This window comes from Alosa pseudoharengus, unplaced genomic scaffold, assembly GCF_046254945.1.
Source record: "Alosa pseudoharengus isolate Yale_2024_CS ecotype anadromous, Long Island Sound unplaced genomic scaffold, YU_APseudo_1.1 YU_APseudo_1.1_scf_12, whole genome shotgun sequence".
Taxonomy (NCBI): domain Eukaryota; kingdom Metazoa; phylum Chordata; class Actinopteri; order Clupeiformes; family Clupeidae; genus Alosa; species Alosa pseudoharengus.
In genome coordinates, this window is record NW_027468587.1 from 20,079,407 (window position 1) to 20,100,702 (window position 21,296).

The following is a 21,296-nucleotide window of genomic DNA, read 5'->3' on the forward strand; positions in this document are numbered from 1 at the left end:
AAGTAGACAGGACTATGGCATATTTAAAGTTGATATCAAGTACATATTTAATGTGTATGCTACTGAAGAAATAAAAGCACAGGTACATAATAAATGCCATTAAATCAAAACTGAAGCAATACCTCAAAATGATCAATACTACAAGCATTTGTGTTATGGGCTGTACATGAATCATATATTGTCATCACACAGACTTTATTTTGACATGGTGTCTTTGTATTTTCTGACAGAAACAGAGGCAGTCTGCAAGGAGCTTCCTAACATTGAGCGCTGGCGACAGACACTCATCGTACTACCTGATCACTGTGCCGGACTCCACTGTGTGAGAGTGTCCACCTCACTTCTTTAGAGACCCACACTGATAGGATCCCCCATCAAGTGTCTAATACTTTTGGTGAAAATAGGAAACATTTTATGAGGAATATAGTGTGTGTTATTTGAAGACATTCAAGATTACCTGGACTAGAACCATACCTACAGACAACCTGTTGCATGACATCTGAAAGGTGAACAAACTTGTTTAAGGAGAGAAACAGTATCAATCATCAACTAACCAGCAGCTGCCCATAGAATCGGTTGTCACTCAGGCTGGTCCAAATGCCAGGACTCGCCGGAGGCCCAGACCCAGGGAGACTCTTCTCAGTCTTTCTCAAGACTCTCCTGCTGGTGGCGCTGTTCTGCGGCAGCGATGCCAGTGCGCCCGAGTACGACTACGTCTCCCACCCGCGCTTCATCTGTACCCCCATCCCCGCGGACGCTGACCCCGGCTGCTTCCCCACAGCTGGGGGGCCTCTAGGGGCCAGCACCGGTGGGCCCAGCAGCAGTGGTGGAGGCGGTAGTGGAGGCAGTGGCGGCAGTGGAAGCAGCTGGTGGGGGCTCCCGGAGGAGGCCAAAAGCACCATCCTGCACCTGCGGGAAAGCCTGGTCCAGCAGAAGGAGACCATCCTGGACCAGAGGGACAAGATCCGGGAGCTGACGGCCAAGCTGGCCATGTGCGAGGGCTTTGGCCGAGGCATGGGCCCTCACGACAGCCACCTGGGGCTCTCACCTCACCTGACGCACCACACACTCACACCTCACCACTCTGGTTACCCCGACAGTGGTCACCCCAGCGACCCCGAGGGGCACTACCCGTCCATGAGCCTGGGGGGCCACCACAGGACTGCAGCTCTCGGGGACAAGCACGCAGGCGAGATGACGCCGTCGTCGTCGTCGTCGCCGGAACAGCTGGAGAGGATGCTGCACGCGCTGAAGGAGCGGCTGGAGAGTCTACAGGTGAGAGACGGAGACGCTTCGCCACACGAGTCCAGTCTCCAGTAAACACACACAAGACCAGTCATTAAGAAAACACACACAAAATCAAGCCAAGTCAAACCAAGGCAGCTGAATCATGTCATTAGTTAGTAATTCTAAAGTTAACAAAATTACCTTTTTGAGGTTCCTTGTGCACAGGAGTTTAATGCCATCCCTGTATAAGTGAAGACAGGAGAACATAAGGTAAAGGATGACAACAAAGATCAAGGATGGAAACTAGATTTCTAAATGCTCCATGAAAACCAGGTGTTAAGGCCAAATCTTTGGCGGCAATATGTCATGGTCAGCCGATTTCTGGGCAAGAGCCAGCTCCTCTGTATTAACTCTTTGGACAGATGGGATTCCAGGTTAAACATGTCACATTAAGTTGAGGCTTGTGGCAACTGTGCCAAGTATAAATCTTTAATCTATCCACTAACACATTAGCACTAACACGGTGTAAGAAGCCTGGATTTAAAGCACTAAATGATTGTGTCAATCTATAACACATAAGAAACTGAACACTTTTTAAACATAGTCCCTTATATTCATACTATGTAGTAGTCTTGTATTCGTCTTAGACTGAAACCATGCAGTCTCTTAATAAATGTTAAGGGGTTTCAATTTGGAAAGAGACTATGTTATATTCTCCTTAATCTCCCCTTAATGTTAAAGTGCTAAACTGAGTAAATAAATGAAGTGTTTCACTGTCACAGTGGAGAAAGAGAGGTAGCATGACATCCACAAAATACAGTGATTGTTACTTTATAGACAAGTCAATTGCACACGGATGGCTATTCTTTTATCTATTATTTATTTTCCCACTCACACTGCACTACTCCTTTTCTCAGGCCATAGTTGCATGTAAATTGAATTTATCACCTGGAGCACTTACTTTGCTGTGGCAAATACAAGTTCTGATAACGTGACAAAATAATGTTTTTTTGACCTTGGAAATGCTTCCAGAAGAGAGTCAAAGTGAGAGAGAGAGGTTCCATACATATCATAGCTCCATATTTCAATGCACTTTTAAGTGAGAAGGTTTCCAGCTAATCAGTGATCTTGCAATGACACTCTGTCTGTTTGTTCTCTCTTATCACTCCTGCCATGTTTGCCCGTGAGCTGCGGACAGATGTCAGGGACAGCAGGAGGCAGCTCAGTGACATCACACTTGATTAGAGAGATCCCTCCTGACGTACAGTAATAAGGGTCGACACTGAGCACGAGCAAAGCGGGATTTACCTAGAGAGAGAGAGAGAGAGAGAGAGAGAGAGAGAAAGAGAGAAGGGGGGAGAGAGGGAGAGCGGTGGGGAGAGAGAGAGAGAAGTGGGGAGAGAGAGAGGGAGAGAGGGGGGAGGGAGAGAGGGGGGGGGATAGGGAGCGAGAGAAGATGCATGTGAAATGAGACACAAAGAGAGAAATGGGTAAAGACAGAAATAACCCCACCAGTCCAGCCATTCACATATTTGAGGTTCCCCTCAGCGCTGGATTCTGACTCTGGGGTCCAAAGAGAGGCAACACAGACATGTACATACATCATAGAGGATGAACATATTTACTGGCCCCTAGTATGACCCATTGCCATTCTCATATTCTGCAATAACAGTTACCTGGCACCCTACCCCACCGCACCCCGCCCGGGTTGAGTGATTTGTGATATACAATTAGTGTAAAGGGATGCTTCAGCATTCTTAGGTCCAGCACTTGGACTTGGATCTACTCCAGGTTCTGCCAAAGCAACACTGATCTTCTATTAGTGAACAACCCAACTTCTGTGTTAAAGCAGTCACACAACACAGAGTTATCAGCGGGATCTAGAGTAGAGGCAGCTGCAGCTGCAAGCACACCCAGGCTCGATTCCAGTAGAGATCCAGATTCATCCAGGGTCTCACAGAGACTTAGTAACGACGCAGAGCTGGGTGCTAGGACCAACAATGGCACAGCCCACTGAAGTGAAGGGTAGTGCCAAAAGTGGCGAGTTGGCATAGGCCAAGATGGTCAATGTCACGTTAGATGCCTGGGTGCCTTTCTACGACACGGACGTCATTCGTTCTGAGAATGAGGTGGGCAGTAATCCCAGATTTCCTGTCTTTGGTGGAAAAAGCTGACACTCTCTTGGCCTAGGAAATCCAGGGGGGTTAATGGATGTCTATTTGTTGGCTCCCATATCGCAGGAATACAGGGATTTTTGAAGGACCCGGCAACAAAAATGACTGCAGCAATATGTACTGTATTTGCGTACTGTATTGAGTGAATAGTGTGCAAGCTGCTAAAACTGAAATGTTTGTGTTTCATTGCAGACCCGCAACACCTCCACTACCTACTCAAATTCACTCAAAGACCTCCTGCAACGGAAAATTTATGCTCTCGAGCAACAGCTCAGTCATCACACCAGTATGCATGGCAGGGACCACGATGATGGACATCCCGACAACGGTCACTATGACAATGACGATCACCGTGGCGAGCGCCACGAAGGTGAGCACGACAACGATACTGACCATGATGACATACCTCATGACCTTGGGCACTTTGACGCACACCGCGCCGATGGAAGTCACGACGACAGACACCTCGGTGGAGATGATGATGACGATGATGACAGCATCGAAGATGATAATGACCTGGACAGCCACACATACCCCAGGTCATCCTATCACACACAAGGACACAGGACACCTGGTGGACACAACAGCAATCTGGATGCTGTCCTGAACCACCTTCAGCACAGACTCACAGACACAGGTACTTCGGGCAAACCTCCCTCCTTCTCCTGAGTCATGATAGAACATCGCATTTATCAGCTACAGAACACAATGGTAAACAGCAGATGAGGCTTAAAACTGTTCCAGAGTCAGTCTAAAACTGACATACAGACAGAAGCGTGTTTTGAGTGGCTTGTATTTGAACAGGAAGCCTCTGGGTCCATTAATTAAAAGCAAAACTAGGCAAACAAACTCGGGCTCTGACATATGTTATTCTGTAATCACTCGCTGATGTTGATTTCCCAAGAGCTACTTTCCTAGGACCAAACGGTCAAATTCAAGATGCTTACTGTACAGTTAAATATCAACTGCTGCAATCATTAAAGTTCTGACTCCCAATACATGCTGTAGTAGTGCTATAGTCTGTTGTACTCACAGGCCTGGCTAAACAACCTCCTCCTGACAGCGCAAAGCCAAACTGGAATACATATTTAAGATGACTCTAAATGACAAAATAAATGCTTTATTGGTTCTCCCAGGTTCCCGTAAGAAGAGCAAGGGTCCGGATGGGTTCCAGATCGGGTTCCCCATGCGGACCAACTACATGTATGGGCGTTTGAAGCAGACCCTCACCCATGAGATCTTCTCCCTCACCCTGTGCCTGTGGCTGAAGGGGGGCGCTGGACCTGGCCTGGGAACGCCCTTCTCCTACTCTGTGCCCGGCCAGGCCAATGAGCTGGTGCTCATCGAGTGGGGAAACAACCCCATGGAACTGCTGGTCAACGACAGGGTGAGTAAGAGAGTGTGTGTGTATGTGTGTATGTGTGTGTGTGTGTGTGTGTGTGTGTGTGTGTGTGTGTGTGTGTGTATGTGTGTACCTCTGCATATCAATATATGTTAAGGCAACGGGTATGCTTTTATCCAAAGAAACTTGCAAAGACTTGCAGTGATCATGAATCAAACTTGCATCAACCACTTACAAAATCATGATGCTAACTACTGCGCCACAGTCAAATGTTTGTTGGTGTGGGTATTTCTATGCCTGGATGTACAGTAAGACTGTGCTTTTGTTTATGTGTACTTATGTGAACATACAGAAAGTATGAATGATGTCATATTCCTATTTGTGTGTGTTTTCATCTGAAGAAAGACAAATATGTTCTGAGACATGTTGGGTCAACTATGAATACTGAAGAGAACCATTTTTTGCTTGTGTGTTTCTCTGTGTGTGTGTGTCTGTGTGTAGGCGGTCACCCTACCCCTCTCGTTGAGTGACGGGAAGTGGCACCACGTGTGTGTGACATGGTCAACTCGTGACGGGCTGTGGGAGGCGTACCAGGACGGCGTGAAGAGGGGTTCAGGGGAGAATCTCTCCGCATGGCATCCTATCAAGCCCGGAGGAGTTTTCATCCTGGGGCAGGAACAGGTGCGTTTGGATTAGGAGTTTGATTAATCATGTCTGATCCTGACGACAGGTACCAATTAGCAGTCAAGACAAAACACATACAGAAGTCATATCTATGTAGAGACTCAAGGGCTGTGGTCAAAGTAATTGTAACTTACATACAGATTGCTCAGCCAAAGTTGTGTCCCATGTGTGGGTAAGCAGTGATTGTTAGTAACACCAACCGTTCTCTATTCTCCCTTAGGATACACTTGGCGGTCGCTTTGATGCCACCCAGGCGTTCGTGGGTGAGATCTCTGACCTGCAGATGTGGTCTCACATCCTCACTGGCCACGATATCTACAACCTGGCCTCTTGCAACGGACACATGGCCGGGGACATTATTGCCTGGTCGGAGTCTGCCCTGGAGCTGCATGGTGGAGTCACCAGCTACCCCTTTGACCCCTGTCACTAAGTGCAAGGAGCAGAGGTCAGAGGTCATCACACACAGGCTCCTGAGCTGATGATGTTGATGACTCATGTTGGAGGACTGAGCTGGTAAAGGAGGAAACACGATGTGTTTCGTGTACATATGCCTAAGCTGCAATCAATTCAAATGACGGCCTTCTGAAACTTTCATCATTCAGCTGTGTGTGTGTGTGTGCGTGTGTGTGCGTGTGTGTGTGTGTGTGTGTGTGAGTGTGTATGTGGGTGTGTGTGTGTGTACACGTGTGTGTGTGAGAGTGAGTGTGGTAAGTGTGTGTGTGTGCATCTTAGTGTAACTGTGTCTACATTTGTATTTTATTGGGTGGGTCTGTATGTGTGTGTGTGTGTGTGTGTGTGTGTGTGTGTGTGTGTGTGTGTGTGTGTGTGTGTGTGTGTGTGTGTGTGTGTGTGTGTGTGAGTGTGTATGTGGGTGTGTGTGTGTGTACACGTGTGTGTGTGAGAGTGAGTGTGGTAAGTGTGTGTGTGTGCATCTTAGTGTAACTGTGTCTACATTTGTATTTTATTGAGTTCTTGTACATATCTCATCTGTCAAGCTTTGAAGTATTTCGGTTTCATTTATTGTTGTCTAGTGTTTTAAAACGTGAGACAGAATATGTGACATATTGTCATTTTTTAAAGAATGTGTTTTTAAAGAATGTGTTTGAAAGAAATGTGTATGCTGTAAGTGCAGGTTACCCATTGAAACTTTTAAAAAATACATGTTTGTCTTGAGGCAGTGAAATGTAGGTAGATGTGAAACAATGATCTTTTAAATGAATTCATAAGAAGGAAGAAAAGGCTTTTGAATAAAGTCTTTAAAGAATACAGCAATACCAAAGAAGTTAGGTAATGTTATTATTATTAAATTAAACATGTAATCTACATAGATGACATTCAACCAGAAGAGTATAGGCCTACTGCCCCCCCCCCCCCCCTAGTGTATCATAGCAGTAAGTACATACATGTGTAATCCATTGGTTCCATTCAGAAATTCTACATCTACTAAATAGAGCATTGTCAAATTTTGTATAAATATGATTTACAAATGTTCTTGGGTCATAGCTGTTCAGGAATTATTGTGCAAATGCCCATAAGGATGTGGGAAAAAAAAGTATTTAAGTAAGGATGATAACAATTGCTGGATGACCAGTTGTGTCTTTACTGTCTCTCAAACTTGTAACCCAAATGGTATGTGAGCATGTTTGTCTATACACAGAAGGTTATTAATACATATACAACATTTATGTGTTTTCAGTTTTTTTTTTCTATGATTATGTCATGTAATTCTCTGTTTGTCTAGGAGTCTTTGTTTATTTGCCCTGTCCTTTAAGTTCCTGTGAGAAGGGACAATGGTCATTACAGTCTAATTAACTTACGACACTTATGCCATCACAGGGTAGTGAACCTACCTAGGACAATTAAGTTATCTCTTCTTGTTAGGGACTGTTGTCTATCATGTCATTGGCAGTGATTGGACTCTACTGTATATGCTATTTTAATATTCAGCCCATGTACATCCATGTATATTACAGTCTTTTGGATTGTTTCTCAAATGTATTGAGGGTTTGTTTTTGTTTGTGTAATTGTTGATTTGATTGTGTAATTGTTTTTACATTATTGTGGTAGTGTCCCTACGTTTATTTCATGTCTTTCCCTTTTGTCTTATGGTGAACTGTGTAAGGACCTCTGTGCTAATATTATTTTGCATTTTATAAGCATTTGTAAATAAAGGTTTTCAATAAGAACGGCTGGGGTAGCCTATTTGACTAAATAATAGCCTGACCTTCAAAGTAAATCAACTTCTTCCAATGTTAATGTAGCGTTATACGGTTGAGTATGGCTAAAATGAGCTCCTTACATCCCAGCAGTCTTTGACATTGCTCCAAAACACCCAGTTTTTATTCCAACAGGTGTCTGGGACACAGCCCTGGCCCCGCCACTCTCACTAATTGCCTTAGCCCATGGCATGAGATGGTCCTCACCTGAACTGGCCTGTCTGAGGATTTCCTCAGTTTCTTTGCTCAGCAATCTCCAACACATCTCCAGCCACGGAAGTGACACACAATCCCCAGGGGTCCACACTATCACGTTTACAATGCTAGCCTACACCAGACACACCTGCATACATGTAGTTCTCAAGGCTGCCACACTGTGGTCAAATTCAGTTCCGATCTATTATTTTCTCCAGACTTTCAATACCATCACAAAAAAGTCTGTGTGAGATATTGCTGTCACTATGTAATAGTACAACAACTCAGAGCTAAATTATCACATCTGATCCAAAATGCTGATTGTGCTTATGATTTCATCTCCTCCACAGCCCCATTATATGGGTTTGAAACAGTAATTATCCAGGTTCCATTGAAATTGCTTATGAAGTCTCCCTGTTTTACACACACACACACACACACACACACACACTGAAACTTTCATTAAAGAAAAAAGCTATTTAAATACAATTCTCCTCAATATTTTAGCACTATGTGTGGATTGCTGCCATTAGTTTATGTAGACCACTTGGACAAGAGGAAGTGAAAGCAGAAATGATTTTGTCAGGATCCTGCCTGGACTGACCTGGATCAAGCTTTAAGCCTAGAGAGTAATGTGTGTCACTCTAGAGGCCATTTTGTGTATTGTTCTGTGTTGACATGTGCCTGTTTCTCTCTTACCCCATATATGCTCTGTGAATACCTGACGCCCCTCTCCTTATATGATCACCACTTCCTGTCTTGTTAGTTTCCCTCCATTTCTGCTCTTACCTCTTCCTCTTTATTGTCTTCTTGGTCTCGTCCAATCTGCCTCTCAGATGTCATTCCCTCTCAGCTCTTCAGAGATATCTTTTCTATAATCTGTCCTTTTATTCTGGCAATGGGCATTTCCGCGCAAAACTGTCACATCCATAACGCCCCGTGCCTGTCCCTTTGGATTTTGTCTTTGCCTGCTGTCTGGATTTGTCGTAAATAAAGTGTGTTTGACTGTTTGGCCAGGTCCTGCTCTCCCCTGACAGATTCTTTCCTGCTGCTCAAAGAAAGTTCAATTCCTTTACCTGAACTACATCTAAATTGTCAAAGTTTCTATGCACTATCGAGAAGTTATGAAGTACATCTCATTTGTACATCTGCACACAAAAAAGAGGATTTACCTTCAAGTGACCACACATTTTGGGTTAGGCCTTCAGACTTTAACAGAGAAGTGAAAGTTTAACTGACTGGCTAAAGAAGAAATGAAAGTGACCACATTCAATAGACCAGGCCGTGTTCTTCAGATCGGCTGAGTGGCATTCATTCATTATGTAAATTTGTTGGCTTAATATGCACTGGTGTGTACACACGGTCTGGACTTTGGGAAGTGAAATTGTGTGTCTGACAGTGACCAGAACAGGCCTACATTGTTGCTGGACATAACAATTGTTGCTGGACATAACAATCTGTTTGGATCACATGCAAATAAAAGTGGACAACCTGTCACTGATTTGAAAAACAAATCCGATTTGTCCTGCAGTCTGAACATACAGTTCAACCTGAAAGCCCAGCCAAACTGAATAATTGAGGACGAAGGGCCTTGGTCAGACAGGTAACCAAGGTCCCAAACCCAATGGATGAATTGTGAATGATATCTAGAGTTAATTTGTGAAGATGAGAGAAGCGTACAGCCTGACCAAGGCCATCCGTCCTGGACTACGCAGTTTGGCTGAGTGGCCAGATCTAGAAAGACTGTTCCAAATTTTTCCATTTAAGAATGGTCTATGATGGAGGCTATACCGTGCTCTTGGGAACTTTCAATGCAGCAAAAATGTTCTTGTATCCTTCCCCAGATCTGTGTCTTGACACAATCCTGTCTTGTTTGGTTTTCACTCTGACATACACCCTCAACTGGCTTACATACCTGGCTTACATAGACAGATGTGTGCCTCTCCTAATAATGTCCAATGGATTCATTTAGGCGCATGTGTACCCCAATCAAGTTGTAGAAGCATCTCAAGGACCATTGATAGAAGTAGGATCCAGAGGTCAATTGCAAGCGTCATAACAAAGGTTTCTGAATACTTGGGATATTTTCGTCTTTTATTTTTCATACATTTACAAAACACTCCAAACACCTGCTTTTGTGAAATATTTGAGTATTGTGTGTAGACTGATGAGAAAAAATGAATTGAATGCATTTAAAGATGAGTCTGAAACATAACAAAATGTGGAAAAACTTGAAACAGTCTGAAAACTTTCCAGTTGCACTGTACACTTATTATATACTCCTGTCCATCTGCACACCACAAACATGCATTCACCCTTCCATCTATCTATTAGTGTTGATTTAGTTCTCTATACTATTCCCAAACAAAATGTCATGTTGCAGTCCCTCAAGTCAGCCATAAATAACACCAGCTGGGTGAAGACGTCATGCTCTGCTTCATAAATAATCCCTCATCTGAGTGTGCGCTAGGGACAACAGTCTTTCCTTGTGAAACAAAACAAAAGCAATGGGGAAACCTTTAGACCTGGATAAGCACCGGGTAAATGGGAATTGTACAATTGTAGTAAAGGTAGCTAAGCTCATAGGCTAAATTATGTTTTGTAAGGTGCCATAGACATACAGTACTACAACTCACTCATACATATACAATTGATGAGGCAATGGTCTCCACAAGTGGTAAATAGTGGGAGGAGCAAATTTTAAGTTGTACTGCTCAGCTACAAGGACACTGCTATAGATGTCCTAATTGAGGCACACTGACTCTGCAGTGCTGTAATGGAGAGAATTAAAATAGCTCTTTTTCTTGTGCAAAGTGCTAGTGCTTTTCCCTGTTTTCCCCTGCCTGTGGATTATTATGAATATGGAGGGAACTGACCCATGCCACAGGTAATATGATCTTATTTGAAGACATTTATGTGTACACTTGTGTATGTATATAAGACAGAGCAGAGTTGTTTTTCATGCAGGGATCCTTCCTGAAAAACCTGTTTAAACCTGAGCCTTTCTAGAAGCTGTTGTTGAATGACAGACTGCATTCTGTAACACCAGACTGTTACTACTGTAATAAAATATTTGTTTATGTTTTAAAAAACAGAAGCAAATGCTGAATTGATAGGGCCATATTGTGTTGTGCACATCAGCATACAATGTTACAGCAATCCACTGTAATAACAGCAATCCACTGTAATAACAGCAATCCACTGTAATAACAAAAAAGTTTGAGGCTAGTTAGATTTTAAAAATTTGTCATATATATTTTTAAATAATTACTAATTCGCTGTCTGACATTATTATGACCGCATTTTTTTTTTTTTTCGCATGACCAAATTTCCGTCAATGATTCCCGGGACACTGAAAGACCGGGGTACACGAAACTTGGTGGGCATATAACCCCACATGGATAGCATGGAACCATAGTTTTTCGTTTTTGATCTGTAGCCCCCCCGCTGGACTGGACCCCCGAAAGGAGGGTAGGGCAGACACAGTTTTCTGTGAATATCTCGAAAACCGTAGGGTTTAGGAGGACCATTTTTTTTTTGTATGTTGATCTCAAGGGGCCATGTCAACCCATTCCATAACCACTCATTTCATGTATAGCGCCACCTAGTTAAACACAAAAAAGTAAAAATTAGGTGTTGTAATTGAAGGTATCTGTGACCTAACATCACGGATGGATTACTGCACGGGCCTACCGGGCCCAGGCCCAGGGGCCCAAGGGGTCAGGGGGCCCTGAAGCCCAAGCCTTTGCATGGAATCATTGCCTCAATATCAACAAATCAGGATGTAGGCTATGAATCTGATTGAATTTAGTATTGGCCATCCCCAAAATGCACCAGAATACAGGAAATCACATCAAACAAATTAAAAATTTTCTGGGGGAGGACCCCCAAACCCCCACCTCCCACATATACGACAATTAGTGGGGGGCCCTTAATACATCTGGGTCCAGGGGCCCGAAAGTTCATAATCCGCCCATGCCTAACATAGTCAAAACTGCACGAAATTGGAAGTGTAGGATCATTATGACACCATCTGTATGCACGCCAAGTTTTGTGGAATTCCGTTCATGGGGGGCCACACAATAAATTAATTTATGTTACTATACACCAACTGGCCTGTAGGTGGCCGGAGACAGTTTTCTGTGAATATCTCGAGAACCGTAGGGCCTAGGAGGTCCACCTTTTTTAAGTATGTTGGTCTTAAGGGGGCATGTCAACCCATCCCATTACCACTTATTTCATGTATAGCGCCACCTAGTTAAAAATTAAAAAGCAAAAAATTAGGTGTTTTCATCACAATATCTCTGGCTGACAAGGTCAAAACTGCACGAAATTAAACGTGTAGGATCATTATGACACCCTCCAAATGCATGCCAAGTTTTGTGTACTTTCGTTCATGGGGGGCCTTACAATAAAATAATTTATGTGTACATTTAGTGACGTACACCAACAAGGATTCCCGGGACACTGAAAGACCGGGGTACACAAAACTTGGTGGGCATGTACCCCCACATGGATAGCATGGAACCGTCATTTTTCGTTTTTGATCTGTAGCCCCCCCGCTGGACTGGACCCCCCGAAAGGAGGGTAGGGCAGACACAGTTCTCTGTGAATATCTTGAGGGCCTAGGATGACCATTTTTTTCCGTATGTTTGCCTCCAGGGGTCATGTTATCCCATTTCATGTGCACACATGTGCACAAACAGATACACACACACACACACACATACATTCACAGTAATCATTACGTATGACACATACTCACACAGTAGACATACAGTATGTACGCTTGCATGCACAGGCACACACACAAGCACGCACACACACACACACACACACACACACACACACACACCCACACACATAACATAAACATAACACAAACAATCAAGAATTTCTCAGAATTATGAACAGAAGATGGAGGTGGGGTTGTATAAAATGAATTTTACATGTGAAATCTATGAACTAATCATGTTTTGGTACTTGTTGTCTAGCAGATACCAGTGAGAATTGAGTGTGGATAATGCAATTTAGTGAGACAGTTAGAATCATATAGGCCTTTCATCAGCGTGATTTCTATTTGTGGAAAAAATGTGCTGGACTGGGCGGCGGTCATATTTTGTACCGCTCTGTGGTACATCTAGTTTATATTTGTGTATGTGAAATGATGAGTCAAATAGCAAAAAATGGTTATGGATTGGTTGGAATATAGGCTACTAAAAATTAACAGTTATAGAGATCAACGTGAACGTGAGTCAGTTACTGTAAGAACCGTAGCGTGGTTTCAGCTATGTGATAGCCAGAGAATGTCTAATCCGTAAACGGGCTCAAGTGTGTAGGCCTACGATTGATATAGGCCTACATAGGCTATTCTATGCGATTTACACGTTCAAAAAAGCATGGATAAGCTGAAAGAAACTTTAATTGTGTTGTACAGTTTTGCAAAATTAATAAATTATGGCTAGTGAAATCATTTCATTAGTCGCTAAGATAGAAATTATTAGGACACATTCTTGCTGTGGAGACGACACACTTTAGGCTATTCAGGAATTATTTGCGAGATCATTGCAGCCTTATTATTAGCCTATATTTAAAGCCAAAAATCTCTGGTGTGGTTTTGACGATCAGAAAATTAATTTTCCTTAGCTATACTGAAATAGGCTAATGATGTCAAGTGTGCTTCAAAAATAGGTTCCCGCGCGCCTGTATAGGCATCATACTCTGCCACCAGCAGACAGCACCAGCGATGCAATGTAACGTATTGGCTTTGCAGGTGATTCCACCCCAAGACCCTGTCTCTCAGAGCCCATTTGGTTCCCAGTTTTATGCCAGCCTGTCTGCCGTAGGCTATTTCTTTCTTCCATGCTGTTTATTATAGCAATAGAATGTAAAAGGGTTCAGAATTCAAATCTTGGCCAGGCCCTACCTAATCTACTTTTAGATATATACGCCTATGTCTCGCCACAGTTATACTTGCTGTGCTGTGACGCTGGATTACCCACAAAGCTTCCTTCTTCTAATGGGTAAGTGGATGCAGACCAGCCAGCCTACCTGCAGTCCGTAGCCAGCTCAGAATGACCAGGCCGCTTGAACTCCTGTGCTGCTGGAATCTCTTCCTCCCAAGGAACAGTCAGCACAAAGATGAAGACCTGACAACCATATCACAATGTCGAGTTGTTTGTGATATCAGATGGAGATTGGATGGCCCTCTCCATCTTCCCAAGCATAAGCAGAGGTGTTGTCTTTCTTGCTACTGGCTTCTGTTGATTCTCTCCTGGAATAAGTATTCACTGGTCACCTGTTTGCTGCCACTCACTTATCAAACAACTCGGCCAGTTTCCTTATTAGTAGCGCCCCTATGCCATGCAGTGCAACCTGGCTCTCTGGCAGCATGTATGGAAGACCTGCAGTGCTGTCGCTGCACAGTGAGCATGTGCCCTCACTTCCGAATCACTGGCAGAGGTTTTGTGGACATGGCAGTGTGTCATGCTGCCCCTATCAGGAGGCAGAGCCATGCTTGTGGAGCTCGCCAGATGTCTGGCCAGCTGGCACCTCTGCTTGTGGTGACCTCTCAATGTAGCCATGGTGGTTCTAGCTTGTCTGGCTAGCCTTTCAATACTGTAGGACCCACCCCCCACACACACACACACAAACACACCACTCCACAACCACGAGAGAATGCGAACTCCGTGTTCAGCATGTAAAACAATGTGTGAGATTGTAATTCTAGCCTTCATTATTAGGATCAAATTACATCTGATATTTCCTAGCTCAGAATAATTCCATCCTTTGTGTACATTGCAAGTAAATACAACAATAAGCTGAAAAGCATACGAGAAAGTCTAACTGTTGAATTAGCATAATATCACTGTAAGGAACCCAAGTGGTCACCCCGCTTTGGGATGGGATGTGTTGGGATGTGGACTCACTGGACTTACGTGGTGGAGGTGGAACAAACGCAAAAGAGAGCTGATCCAATTTCCAAAGATTCCAAAGATATGATTATTTATTTATAAATAGCAAAGATATATACCAATTTGTACATAACCTCACATTAAGCCAATATGTGTCTCCTCAAAAGCAGAATGAGGCACTCATTAACACTTATACTAAGTTGGTCCAATCAGGGCTAGTTTGTACAACGTGTAAGTATGTGTAGAAATTCTATCAATCTTCCTCGGGGAAGTTTTTATCTTGTGCCCTCCACTAGATGGCAGCAGTGTAAAAGCAGTGTTTCCCACAGAATTGAATTCTATTTGTGGTGGTAGGTTTGCGGAATTAACTTGAATGCAACAGTTTTTAACAAATTTAGCGCAGCATGGTTATGATGCTAATCAGCTTTAAGCACAATTTAGTACAACCTGGAAAATCATTGTGTGGTGGTCATTGGTCAATGTTGATATTGTGGTGGGCCGCCACAAATAAGTAAATGTATGGGAAACACTGAAAAGGTATTGTCAGAATAAAACCCAACACATGGTGAAATTTTACCAAGTTAAGATTCTGATACCATCTTAGCAACATCCTTAGCAACACGATTTTGCATTGATGGTGTCCAGGATGTTGCTAGGGAACGGTAACCAGGATGTTGCTAGGTATCAGAATCTTGGTGAAATTTCACCATGCAGAGAAGGTTGAGATGGAGCAGAAATCAATGATTTTTGATTTCGCCATGTGATGGGTTTTTCCAAGCATGCCTTGAAAGCTTCAAATGGGTGTGCTGGAATGTTGCAGTTGGCCATTGTGTTCAGAATGCTGGAGTTTGGGCAGAATGCCAGAGACAGTGTTGGCCACAACCTGTGGAGAAGAGAGCAAATTAAGCCCTTGAATTTCCCCGGATCAATAAAGTATCTATCTATCTATCTATCTAAATTAGCCATCCTTATAGGGGACCAGGGGGTGTGTCTTTAAAGGCCTTCCCACCCGACTGTCATGTGTGGCACAACATGCAGGGCTTTACAAAATAGCACATAAAAAGGCAGCACAACTTGCCTTCTCCAGGAGAGGCCCTTTTATATCTTGGTCTGACTGACTTTGGGTTCCGTTTACAGAGACTGTGACCAAGGCCAAGGTTCCAGAAGTTTGGACAGCAGAATTCTGCTGGCGTGTGGTACAAGAGTTTGCGAGCGGTGGTGTGAGGAAGTTGTCATTGAGTTCAGAATTCGGTTGATATATCTTCTTGCGCTCCTTGTACTTTCTAAAATAACAACATGATGAGGTCAAATACAATCCATCTCAACACAATGTGGCCAATTCCATAACAATACATTCAAACTGAATTGAATGTGTGTTGTGAATAAAGGAACACAACTTACACAAAGGGTACACTTACCTAAAGATAAAGAAAGCCACTACAGCAATGATAATCAATACCAGAGGGATAACGACAGACATGGCTATCACTGCGAAATAGAACAGAACAGAAATACAGAGGTGATTAAACATGTTCAAATGAACCAACATGGAGATATGACAAGTTACAAGTTAAATGAGTGTGTCATGAGAAGCAGTTGTTTGGTCGAAAATAGCAAGTTCTGTTGTTCAAAACACAGTCCATTGTTTATGATGTCATGCTATAATTGAAAGTTAAAAAATAATTACAGCTAGTCCTATTAGAGGGAGAGCAGCTTCACAGAAGAGAACTTCTGACGGCAAATTTGAAGAAAAGTTGGTAAACCACCCTTCTTACCTAATTTGAGGGTGCTGATTCAGAATATTTTGTTTACCAAGCTCAATTCTGAGTTCTAAGCCGCATAATCAGCATTTTAACATAAAATAGCGATTATTTTTGCTTATTTTTCCCTAAATTGGGTTGATTTCAAAAGTAATCACTAAAACCAAATAAAAGTGTTCTCTAAATACATGTTTGAGCATTAAAGAAGCCATACTATAATGGGAACATGATTACAGTTAACATGTAATAAACTCGGAAATTCTAATCAAAACACAACCATATTTTTATTGCTAACATAGTGAGTCACTCGTGGGGCTGTATTTTGGGCACCAGCGCATGGCGTAAAGTTCATTTTTCACCCGCGCAAAGTTTAATTCGGTATTTTGCACGTTTATTTTTTAAGCATTGCGCCCAGGGGTGTGGCAATTAACAACCTAGGGAGGGGCCTGGCGCGTTCGCTATCGTACACCACCTAAACCTGGTCAGAAGTCAATGGCGAGTTGTCCACAGTGTTGGGCAAGTTACTTCAAAATCGTAATGTACTATGCATTACTTATTACTGTCATTTAAAAGTAATTTGTTACATTATAATATTACTGTCTCTGAATTGTAAGGCATTACACTACTATTGCATTACTTTTAAGTTACTTTCACCAAAATATCTAGAAATATGGATTTGCCATTCTAAATGCAGTTTATTATGCTCAATGCAGCTTGCTCTTCCAATGGAGGGAGATGTGGTATAGCATAATGACTGAGCTAGGCTTAAGGCAACAGTAGAATGCAATAGGCGCAGTGCTCATAATGCAATACAAGGGACAATCATAGTCAGAATGTTAAAAACTGACAAAAGGTCAAAGTCTGGTAAATTGTGATAGAAAAACTGTAACTTTAAGGCCTAAGCCTACTCATTAAAACCAATAGAGAGCCTACTATATTGTAAATCAAAGCTTAAAGGAACCGTATGTAAGATTGTGGCCAAAACGGGTACTACAATCACTTTCAAATTACTGTAGAGCGGTGTATCCCCTTCCCCTCCCCTCTGACTGGCAGAGTTGGCAACCGGATGACGAAACACTACTGACTTTGTGATTAGTAGATAGGTGGAGGGTGGCGCATTAGGCCAAAACACAACATGACAACATCAACATCAGTTGAGGGCTGCAACTTCACTTTTTAAATGAGAATATCCTGGCCAGACTACTGTTGTCAGTGATATAAGTATTTGAAATGAACATGATTTCTTAATGTCTATAGTGACATATCAGGGCAATTTTATGATTAATTGAAATACAATTTTTACATACGGTTCCTTTAATAAAGACATGTCAAGATGGTGGCCTGCTGGCCATTTCGGTGCCCTAAGTGAGTGGCTTTGAGTGAGTGACATTTAAATGATAACTCAAACACCTAAAGTAAAATAAAAGGCCTATTATTTACAGACCATTACTGTGTATTTTAAACATTAATTTCTGAAGAAATGCTGTTTTACTTATAAATGGTGCACTGTCACTTTAAGAGCATTGATCTTTACGTTGTCATAATGCCCTTTTGCCAGCTCTTGTTTACAAGCCTTATTTGTTTGAAATATGCACAATGTTAAGTTGTTTTAAGCAACCTTCATTGCTTTGGAAATGGAAGTATGCAATGACATGTTGCTTCACATTTCGTTTTGCGAATACAAGTGAATTATGAGCCTGGTATCCACCTAGCTATCTGAATGGAATGCGTTTCAGTCGACTCAGCATATCATGTGCTTCATGTAGCCTAAATGCTTGGAAAACGAATGATTGAAGACCCACCAATTCTAGTACTACGTGGTGATTGAGAGAACCCAAAAGGTATCAAACTTGCATGTAACATCGTGTTAGTGCATTTTGACATTGTAAACGTTATTGATGAAGAGTGAAACGCAGTTTGCAGTAAAGCTACTATTCATTGGTTACATTTGGGTGCCCCCTCTGTCCTTTGGTGCCCAACGCAAAGTGCGTGATGCGCGTGGTGGGAGCGGTGGCACTGCCAGGCTACACAATCTTTTTCTGCATTTCTATCCCTTTATTCTCTTCAATTTAAGTTCACAGCACAAAGCTGACATGCACAACAGCATAGTTTGTGTTTTATCAAGAATAAAAAAAGATTAGCGTGGCACTACTTTAGATGTTTACTTGTGCTATTTCGCGAGCTGAGAGATCTTTCGGTTTCGCACACAAAGTGCACTAACTATTATGTTCTTCATAGCCTTGTCTCTGACAAGCTGAAAATAATGAGCGTAGGCTTATGTCATCCCGCAAATAGAGTCCGCCTGCGAGTCTGCTGCAGCCACAGTCATATTCAACCAGTATCAGGAGATAACGTTCTACTATTATATTTTGCGCGGATTTTTTCTCCTCTGTTGTTCTCGCGTGGTGTTTGCGAATATGTATCAAAACAAAACAAGCGCTTAATTTTGGGTTAAACTGCATTGTAACGCGCGTTACTGAAGTTTGTACCGAGTAAATATTACCCGATTTTTTTTTTTGTAATGCCTTACATTACCGCGTTACCGCAAACAGCAATATATTACAGTAATTACATTACTTTTGTAACGCATTACTCCCAACACTGGTTGTCCATATGCTATTTTAAGAGCGCATGTCAACAGTCATATTGGCAGGTGCACGCACCATCCTTCTATCATTCATGAACGCACACCAGCGCACGTCCATGCAAAGCATTACAAATTGCACGATTACAATGGGAAACATAATTAGAATAAAGATATTACGAAATACTGTACATGTCATGATGAGTAGTTATTCACCATCATTTGCAAATTGGTAATGACGGTTAAAAGTGATTAGGGGAGAGGCGAGAGACACGTATGGAGCACAGCTGAAGACGCACTGTCACGAGATATAAGCAACTCCTCCTGAGCAATAGGGTAAGTGTTGCTTTTTCCAGCCTATGTTTTCGGTGGTAACCCATTGTCAGTCAATATTGAAAGTAACTGCATATAACTGTCTTGTCGTTGACTGACTCCTTGGTGAAGTTAGTTTCACTTTGCCAATGAGTTCAAATAATAGACGAGTGGAAATGCATGAAGGCTATGCTAGGTTTTAGTAAAGCATGGTTTAAGAATGACTATTCCATACGGTCTCGCAAGCAGCCTCCTTCAAATGCGCCGTTGAATGCCAAAATACCGATGCATTTATTTGACATATCGCGCTTTGCGCCGTTAAAGGGAATGACAGATGTCATTCTCATTGGTTTAAAATGATGTTACGCCCCAAACACACCCATATGACTGATTAAAAAACCTAGGAACACCTTGTTGCGCCATGTGCTCCACGTTTGATAACGAAACCCCTCCAAATGTGAACTGGACATCCTACTAAATTTGAATAGACTTTTGACGAGTGACGATGCACTTTAGAATGTCATGATAGGGCCCGTGGTGTTTAGTGCATTTCATCACAATAACAAATTGCACAGATAACCTTCAACTCAGAGGGCTGTATTTTGGGTCACCAGCGCATGGCGTAAAGTTCGTTATTCACCGGCGCGAAGTTGAATTCGTTATTTTGCACCTTTATTTTTTAAGCATTGCGCCCAGGGGTGTGGCAATTAACAACCTAGGGAGGGACCTGGCGCATTGTCTAAAAAATTCTATCATACACCACCTAAACCTGGTCAGAAGTCAATGGCGAGTTGTTCATATGCTATTTTAAGAGCGCATGTCAACAGTCATATTGGCAGGTGCACGCACCATCCTTCTATCATTCATGAACGCATACCAGCGCACGTCCATGCAAAGCATTACAAATTGCACGATTACAATGGTAAACATAATTAGAATAAAGATATAACGAAATACTGTACATCTCATGATGAGTAGTTATTCACCATCATTTGCAAATTGGTAATGACGGTTAAAAGTGATTAGGGGAGAGGCGAGAGACACGTATGGAGCACAGCTGAAGACGCACTGTCACGAGATATAAGCAACTCCTCTGCAGGATAAATGTTGTTTTATTCAGTCATTTGAGCAACATTAGGGTAAGTGTTGCTTTTTCCAGCCTATGTTTTCGATGGTAACCCATTGTCAGTCAATAGTGAAAGTAACTGCATATAACTGTCTTGTCGTTGACTGACTCCTTGGTGAAGTTAGTTTCACTTTGCCAATGAGTTCAAATAATAGACGAGTGCAAATGCGTGAAGGCTATGCTAGGTTTTAGTAAAGCATGGTTTAAGAATGACTATTCCATGGTCTCGCAAGCAGCCTCCTTCAAATGCGCCGTTGAATACCAAAATACCGATGCATTTATTTGACATATCGCGTGTTGCGGCGTTAAAGGGAATGACAGATGTCATTCTCATTGGTTTAAAATGATTTTACGCCCCAAACACACCCATATGACTGATTAAAAGACCTAGGAACACCTTGTTACGCCATGCGCTCCACTTTTGAGAACGAAACCCCTCCCAATGTGAACTGGACATCCTACTAAATTTGAATAGACTTTTGACAAGTGACGATGCACTTTAGAATGTCATGATAGGACCCAGAATATATCCTACAGTACATATGAACTTAGATAGCGGGAATAAGGCTAATGCAGAATTGCATCTACCGTCAGCAACAACCGTCAAGTAAAAAACATTTTACTTCTAGTAACACTGGATTTGGTATGTTTGCTTGCCTCTATACTAGAGCTTGATAATGTGCTCTTCTAATATGCCATTGAGCAGCATCACTTGTTGGTGGTAGAGCCTCCGATCCTCAACATCTAGAAAACAGAGTGGCT

General features: G+C 42.5%; 2 protein-coding genes across 2 annotated transcripts in view; both read left to right on the plus strand.

Moving 5' to 3' along the window:
• Positions 1 to 597: 597 nt before the first annotated feature.
• LOC143119637 (neuronal pentraxin-2) lies at positions 598 to 5,857 on the plus strand. The gene is made up of 5 exons (XM_076281257.1): positions 598 to 1,275; positions 3,594 to 4,038; positions 4,538 to 4,788; positions 5,245 to 5,424; positions 5,648 to 5,857. The coding sequence occupies exons 1-5, from the start codon at positions 598 to 600 to the stop codon at positions 5,855 to 5,857; spliced, it is 1,764 nt and encodes a 587-aa protein (XP_076137372.1).
• Positions 5,858 to 10,593: 4,736 nt separating this feature from the next.
• The window catches only part of ubxn11 (UBX domain protein 11), a 133,191-nt gene continuing 122,488 nt past the window's right edge, over positions 10,594 to 21,296 (plus strand). The window contains exon 1 of the mRNA XM_076280436.1: positions 10,594 to 10,725. Within this exon, the coding sequence (XP_076136551.1) occupies positions 10,694 to 10,725 (32 nt within the window). The 5' untranslated portion in view covers positions 10,594 to 10,693. The remainder of the gene's footprint in view (positions 10,726 to 21,296) is intronic.

Coding starts and splice junctions, on each gene's coding strand:
- LOC143119637 (XM_076281257.1), top strand. CDS start 598: ATGCCAGGACTCGCCGGAGGCCCAGACCCAGGGAGACTCTTCTCAGTC. Junction 1,276..3,593: donor AGCGGCTGGAGAGTCTACAG/GTGAGAGACGGA, acceptor GTTTCATTGCAG/ACCCGCAACACCTCCACTAC. Junction 5,425..5,647: donor TCATCCTGGGGCAGGAACAG/GTGCGTTTGGAT, acceptor ATTCTCCCTTAG/GATACACTTGGCGGTCGCTT.